We start from the raw sequence: 7,886 nt of genomic DNA on the forward strand, positions 1-7,886 counted from the left end.
AGACACACAGGCGCACACACACACATTTTACACATATACACACACAGACACACATAGACAGTCTCACACACACACACACACACTCACACGTACGTAGTCTCACACACGCACAGACACATACACACACAGACACATTCACACGTACACAGTCACACACACACTCACACGTACACAGTCTCTCACACACTCACAGTCTCACACACACACACTCACACGTACACAGTCTCTCTCACACACACACACACTCACACGTACACAGTCTCTCACACACTCACAGTCTCACACACACACACTCACACGTACACAGTCTCTCTCACACACACACACACACACACGTACACAGTCTCTCTCACTCACACATACACTCACACGTACACAGTCACACACACGCACTCACAGTCTCACACACACACACACACACGTACACAGTCTCTCTCACACACACATACACTCACACGTACACAGTCACACACACACACTCACAGTCTCACACACACACACACACACACACGTACACAGTCTCTCTCACACACACATACACTCACACGTACACAGTCACACACACACACTCACAGTCTCACACACACACACACACACGTACACAGTCTCTCTCACACACACATACACTCACACGTACACAGTCACACACACACACTCACAGTCTCACACACACACACTCACACGTACACAGTCTCTCACACACTCACAGTCTCACACACACACACTCTCACACACTCACAGTCTCACACACACACACACTCACACGTACACAGTCTCTCTCACATACACACACACTCACACGTACACAGTCTCTCCCACACACACACACTCACACGTACACAGTCTCTCTCACATACACACACACTCACACGTACATAGTCACACACTCACACACACACACACACACACACGTACACAGTCTCTCTCACACACACATACACTCACACGTACACAGTCACACACACACACTCACAGTCTCACACACACACACTCACACGTACACAGTCTCTCACACACTCACAGTCTCACACACACACACTCTCACACACTCACAGTCTCAAACACACACACACTCACACGTACACAGTCTCTCACACACACACACACACTCACACGTACATAGTCACACACACTCACACACACACAGGTTCTCAAGGACATGCATCGGTCCTTGTTTTGCTTCTCTTCTTGCGTGTGATCTCATGCTCACCCTTTTCGTGAGTTTATCAATCCATCCACCGTTAATCATTCGGCCAGCGAGACTCAACCTTGTAAGGAAAAAGCACGCTTCCTTTCCTCCTTTCCTTCTTTCCTCCTTTCCTTCCACTCCCGAGGGATCATAACTCATTTTCAATACGCTCCGTTAAAATCTTGATACTTATCAAGTTGTCTTGAAATAGAATTCAGAATATGCATGTCAGGTTTTTATGGGTTTTCCTAAGCAGAATTTAGCTCTTTTTTAATCGTATTATTGCGTTTTCATTCGCAACGCGCCGCCTCCAGGCGGTTACCGTAGAACCGACAAGCCGCATCCGAGGGGAGAGATTCTGGTCGGCGGACCCAACGTCACCATGGGTTACTACAAGAACGAGGCAAGGAACCAGGAGGACTTCTTCACCGACGAGAGCGGCCAGAGGTGGTTCTGCACGGGAGACATCGGAGAGTTCCACGCCGACGGATGCCTCAAGATCATTGGTGAGGAGAGGCGGATGGATGGAGGGATGGAGGGATGATGGAAGAGAAGAGGAGATATAGTTGGTGTTATAGATGCAGATTTCTACTTGGGGCACGACATAAACATTATTACTCTATGAAGCCTTTTAACAAACCAGATTGGACCTCATTTAACAGAAATACTCTATAGTCGGGTTACTTTATTGGTCAGATGTACCCAGCTCAGTGGAAAACGCCTCCTCTTCCCAACTTTTTTAAGAAATAGAAAGATATCCCCTCTGCTGGTCGTGCACAGTGAGGTTCAGCCGTCTCTGCTGTGTTTTCCAGATCGTAAGAAGGACTTGGTGAAGCTGCAGGCGGGCGAGTACGTGTCTCTGGGGAAGGTGGAGGCCATGTTGAAGAACTGCCCTCTGGTCGACAACATCTGTGCCTACGCCAACAGGTGTGTGTGTGTGTGTGTGTGTGTGTTTGTGGGTCTGTCTGCCGCACAAATTATGATTTATAGCTGGAATAGACCGTTGAAAACATGTTTGTGTGGCTCAGGATGCTAGGATCCATGAAGTTGAAAACTAAATGTTAAAACTTCAATTACCGTAAAAGTCAGGTTACAAGCCGCTCCGAGCAGCGCTAGCTAGGAGCAGCGCTAGCTAGGAGCAGCACTAGCTAGGAGCAGCGCTAGCTAGGAGCAGCGCTAGCTAGGAGCAGGACTAGCTAGGAGCAGCGCTAGCTAGGAGCAGCACTAGCTAGGAGCAGCGCTAGCTAGGAGCAGCGCTAGCTAGGAGCAGCGCTAGCTAGGAGCAGCACTAGCTAGGAGCAGCGCTAGCTAGGAGCAGTGTAGCTAGCTCCCCGCTGCTGCTGCTGCTACCCGCGTCCCCTCTGCCCAAGTTGGGTGTCGAGTCGAGGTTGGTCCCGCTACCTTCGGTGGTTGCCGGGGAGCTAGCGGGAGCTAGCGGGAGCTAGCGGAAGTTAGCGGGGAACTAGCATGAGCGCCAGCTGGCTACAGCGGGGAGCAAATGGGGACACTGACCGACGGTAGTAGTGGCCTGTAACCCAACTTTTACAGTACTTTTTATAGTAAATAAAAATATTGATAAGCGGCAAACCCCACAAAGTGAATTATAACTCAATTCTGCAGCTCCGCCAATTTTTTTACTTTTTAGCCTCTTTTATTCGCAATTTGACTTCAGTATCAAGTCCCAACCATGAGCAATGAGTTTATGTCTCACTCTCTAGTTTCAAGTCTTCTTCAATACAGCATGATGTTCATTTAGTAAATTATGGTCATTTAGAGTCAAAGCAGGAGATGCTTTAGGGCGGGGCTTACTGTGATTGACAGATCTCTACGTCACTCCTCCTCAGTCCAAATATGGTCACTTCTGTTCCTTATTTGCAAAAAAGCCAAGATGGTGGCGGACGTATTCCAAGATGGCGACAGCTAAAAATTGCCAAACTCAAGGCTTATTAACGACTTCTTATGCACAGTCCACAGGTTGACTCCCCTTTTGGAGCCAGCCTCAAGTGGCCTTTCGAGGAACTGCAGTGTTTGGCACCTCATTTTTTAAGACCTAGGGGTATTTCAACTTGTCTGTTAAATATCACACAATGAATTAGTAAACAGAAACTTTGCACTCTGTCTTTCTTTCACTTCCTTCTCTGCAGCGACGAGACGTATGTGATTGGCTTCGTGGTGCCCAACCAGAAGCATCTGCTGGCTCTGGCGGACCAGTACGGTATCCGAGGCCCGTGCGAGGACCTGTGCGGCAGCAAAGCCATGGAGGAGCTGGTCCTCAAGGTGCTCACTGAGGCCGCTCTAGCAGGTGAGAGCGGGGTCAAAGGTCGAGGGAGAGGGTTTTGCAGAGGCGCTTGAGGGTTAACGCCTCGTCCTCTTGCTTCGCAGCCCAGCTGGAGCGCTTCGAGATCCCACGCAAGATCTGCCTGAGCCCGGACCCGTGGACGCCCGAGACGGGATTAGTGACGGACGCGTTCAAGCTCAAGCGCAAGGAGCTGAAGACGCGCTACCTGGACGACATCGAGAGAATGTACGGCGGGAAATGAAGGCCAGCACCCTGAACCCTCCCCGTGCCTCTCGCCCCTCCCCCGTTGAACACAAGAGACCCGAATCTGTGACGAATCCTAACAGAAAGGAGCTTAAAGTGTCACCGCGGCTTTTTTTTTCCTTCTAGAATTTGCAGCTAAAGAAGAGCAGAAAAACAAAAACACTGCTGCCTCCTCCCCTCCTTTTATTTGTCCTCCTCTCCAGGTGTGTGACCTCTTTATTGTTCCAGATGTGAGTTATGAAACAGACGTTGTCTGTTGAGCTCCCTCTGAGCGCCAAGCAGGCGGACATGTTTGTTGCCTACATCGCGGTTCAACTCCTTTTTCCTTTAGCTCGTTCCGTTCCTCTCACATAAAGGTTCGGCGTCCCATCCTCCTGCAGGCCGGGAGACGGTTAACTTCTTTTGTTTCCTTTTTTTGTTCCACGTGTTTTGAGTTCTGTTCATAGTTTATTTTGCCTCCCACCCACAGTCGGGACATTGGCTCTCACGGCCGTGGGACGTCTCTCCGGCGGCACATCTTGATCCCAAAAGCACAAAGTCATGTGAGGGCGAATAAATGAGAGCAGGTTGCTTTAAAAAAACTAAAATATAAAGGCAGAGGTCATATCTGGTGTAACAATTTGTATCTTTATATCAACGATAAGGTCGTTGTCCCTTTTTATTTGTTGGGTAAATGACAGATGGCACCTAATATTCTTATTTAAAAAGAAAAGAAACAAAGATGCACTGTTGTTTAGTCTATTATTGTGATAGTATATACTTTTTTAATGTGCAAAAAAAAACTGCACATGTACTTGTTTTACAGATGAAATGACTTCGTACTCATTGTCACGTTTGATAAATCCCTGTGCAACATGAGAACGGATCATTTCGGTCCAAATAAGGCCGTTTGATTCCAGAGAGCACGCGAATGAAGCGCTCCCGATGTGTGTGTGTGTGTGTGTGTGTGTGTGCGTGTGTGTGTGTGTGTGTGTGGGTTGGAATAAATGAGCACACTTTGACACGAGTGTGTTTAACGTTTACTCTGCAGAACCGACGCTGTCGCTTGTTTTCTCCTTCTGTGTATAAAGACATATACACACGTGTGTGTGTGTGGAGCTGTGTGTGTGTGTGGGGAGCTGTGTGTGTGTGTGTGTGTGTGCTGTGATCAGCAGAGGAAACATATTTTAACTCCACCTGCCTCTTGGAGCTCCACTCCCTCTCAGTACCGAGAGCCGGCCTTGTAGCATAAAGTGCATCCAGCTATTTATTTGTGATTTGCCTTTTTTGGGAAAAAAAATGACCCAAATTGAAGTCAATAAAGATTGTGTCTGGTTCCACATGCGGGAGTGTTTATTGTTTCGGAGCAACACGTTTAATATCACCGAGTCTAGTGAATTGAATTGAAAGAGTGATGTCGTTCTTTTGCATTCAGGGACTAAAAGACAGACGTATGATGGCGTGTGTTAAAAACAAAGGAACTCCTTCGTGATTCAATAAAAGTCTCAAGTGATTGGAAGCTAATTAAATTCAAGCCGTAATGATCCTCATTGACAACGTGTGGAGACGCACAACGGTGTCTGAGCCGTGACGTTCAAATGAAATCCGACATTTGGAGATCACGTTTCTAAAAGAAAAGAATGACACACAATGAATACATTAAAATCACATGAACAGTTAAATAAAATGTGTATTATAAACAGCAATAAACCAAACAACCATCTTTGAAATGATTCTGCTCTCATGAGCTTTATACTCTGTTTGAGATTTTACTTCTAAATGGTTTTTTGTGTGTTTTTAGAAGCATCAAGGAATTATTGTTGGGTTCACTCCAGGATTTGATGATCTGTTCATGTTACCAGACCTGCGCTGTTTTCCAAAATCACACGGCTTTAACACAGAATTCTGCACTGGTAAAAAATCAGTGCCTTTGCCATGTGTTAGAGACATAGTTTTTTGGGGGGAAAATATAAAAAAAAAGGAAATATTTTGAAAAAATGTGTGCAGATGTACAAGTAAAATAGTGACAATGACAGAAGACATTTGGCAACTGATAATAAACCACTTTAACAAATAAAAAAAACATGAAAGCCGGGGTTGTAGTACGCTAGATAAAAAAAGAAGAAGATCCAACTGAAAACCCAGCAGTGTTGTCGACTCGTTTCCACTGAAAGTACCAATTCATAGATATTGGGCTCTTTACTCCCTTACGTGTATTTGACGGTTAAAAAGTTACCGGTTACTTTTCAAGATTACAGATTTAGCATGTTTTTTAAAGAGAAAGTGCATTGGTGGAAACCCCCGACAGTTGCCATGCACGTTTCTGCATGATTTCATTCACATGGCTTTCTGTTCTTGGGGAGGAAACTGAGAAGTGTGTTGAGATGGAGACTTGCATCCTTCATGCATCCTTCATGCATCCTTCATGCATCCTTCATGCATCCTTCACTCAGACAGAGAGAGATGGAGTCTCTTCTGACCACCGGGTTCTGACCCGTTCTCCTTGAGTGTTTCCATCCCATCCCCTCGGGTCTCTTCCCGCTGGCCGCTCGCTCATACGTCTGGTTTCCTCACGGGCATTTGATGATTTCATTAGAACCCCCAGGAGGGGTGAGGAATGTTTAAAGATGCTCATAGTTTCCTCCTCCTCCTCCTCCTCCTCCTCCTCCTCTTCCTCAACGTGCCGACTCGGGGCTCGTCCTACAAACCAGTCCCGGTCACGTGACCCGTGACACTGAGAGCTCTCTGTATAAATATCATCACGCGTTCAGTAGAGCTGCCAAAACTCCAGAAGAGATCCGAGAGACTCGTCAGCCTGGTGAGTCTGCAGCTTATGGTTAATGTTTGTGTATTGTGTGTTTGGTGTTTATGTAAACTCACTTTGTGTTGACTTTTGGGAACTTTTTCCTCAAGGACTGGACATTTCAATGCAAAATGTACAAATTAAAATGTATGTTCAAAACTTCAAAAGACTTTTTCAGAAAGTATCCTGATGGAAACGTCCTAATAATATACTTTAAAGTTGCTTTTTTTTCTCATTTATTTGGATACACTGAATCCTTTTTTGCAAAAAAAGTGAAGCATTGATCTTTATTTTTTTTATTTATCATGCCATAATTAACTTTTTGCCTGAACCCAAACGACCCCTGTGGTAAAACTTCCTCATCAGTTCCAAATGAGGAGGTTTTAAACATTTGTGTCCATATTTTAATAGTTGTGGGTGTATAATAACTCACTTTGCACGTGCACATTAAAGCTCCTCTCACTGGGAACCTCCCGTCGTGCGTAACGGTAAACAAATATATAAATCCACATATTTATGTACTTCTGTATCTTTTTTCAGATTACTTTCTATATCCTGCGCTGAAGAAAACAATGGAGAACCTGGAGAACCTGGAGAACTCCACCGCGTCCCCCAAACGGCTGTTCGTGCACACGCAGAGCACCGCGCGCTCCCAGGCGGCCGCGGGCGGCGGGAACGCGTACCTGTACATCCTGATAGTCATGTCCTTCTACGGGGTCTTCCTCTGCGGCCTCATGCTGGGCTACGTGCGCTCCAAACGGCGGGAAAAGAGGAGGACCAACGTGTTCACGCGCCTCTTGCACGAGGAGGAGCAGCGGGAGTGGGGCGCGCTACCCAAGAAGCAAAGCGTCGCGTTTCCCGCCGCCGCCGTCTCGGAGCTGCGCGAGGTGCAGCTGGCGCTGCCCTTCTGCGGTAACCACGGCAACCACTTCGGGCACCTCCACTGCGGGTGCGCGCTGTGCGCGGAGCAGAGCAGCGTCAGCTCGCTGTGCTCCTCCGCGGACACGCGCTTCGCCATAGAGGAGGAGGAGTCGGACTGCGGCGGCGCGGCGGACGGCGCGAAGGGCGGGGCCGGGAACGGCGTGGATGACTCCGGGTGAGCCGGGTCACCCTCCACGGCCCAGGAGGGGAGGCACAGCACCTGCGGAGGAAACCAGGTGGCGCAAACAGAGGCGCAAACTGTCCAATCACCGGCGACGCGGAAAGCGCCAGTTTGCCAAATGGAAAAAAAAACATAAGAAACGCCCCCAAATCATCACGATATGATATCCATAAAAGGGGCGGGACAAGTCAAACAACCACGAGGCCTCTGTGGTGTTTATTAGACCGCATAGTGGTGCTGAGAGTTATTTTAAAGTGTCTGAACTGATTCA

General features: G+C 47.5%; 2 protein-coding genes across 2 annotated transcripts in view; both read left to right on the plus strand.

Moving 5' to 3' along the window:
• The window catches only part of acsl3a (acyl-CoA synthetase long chain family member 3a), a gene marked incomplete at both ends in the record, with an annotated part of 21,486 nt that extends 17,757 nt beyond the window's left edge, over positions 1–3,729 (plus strand). The window contains 4 exons of the mRNA XM_079225474.1: positions 1,504–1,695; positions 2,002–2,116; positions 3,334–3,491; positions 3,572–3,729. Coding sequence (XP_079081600.1) covers positions 1,504–1,695; positions 2,002–2,116; positions 3,334–3,491; positions 3,572–3,729 — 623 coding nt within the window. The remainder of the gene's footprint in view (positions 1–1,503; positions 1,696–2,001; positions 2,117–3,333; positions 3,492–3,571) is intronic.
• A 3,356-nt stretch (positions 3,730–7,085) lies between these two features.
• On the plus strand, positions 7,086–7,613 carry kcne4 (potassium voltage-gated channel, Isk-related family, member 4; the record flags this gene model as incomplete). The annotated part of the gene is made up of 1 exon (XM_079224917.1): positions 7,086–7,613. One exon carries the CDS (start codon positions 7,086–7,088, stop codon positions 7,611–7,613), a length of 528 nt encoding a protein of 175 aa, XP_079081043.1.
• Between the last annotated feature and the right edge of the window lie 273 nt (positions 7,614–7,886).

Source organism: Taurulus bubalis (assembly GCF_910589615.1).
Source record: "Taurulus bubalis genome assembly, chromosome: 10".
In the NCBI taxonomy this organism is placed as follows: domain Eukaryota; kingdom Metazoa; phylum Chordata; class Actinopteri; order Perciformes; family Cottidae; genus Taurulus; species Taurulus bubalis.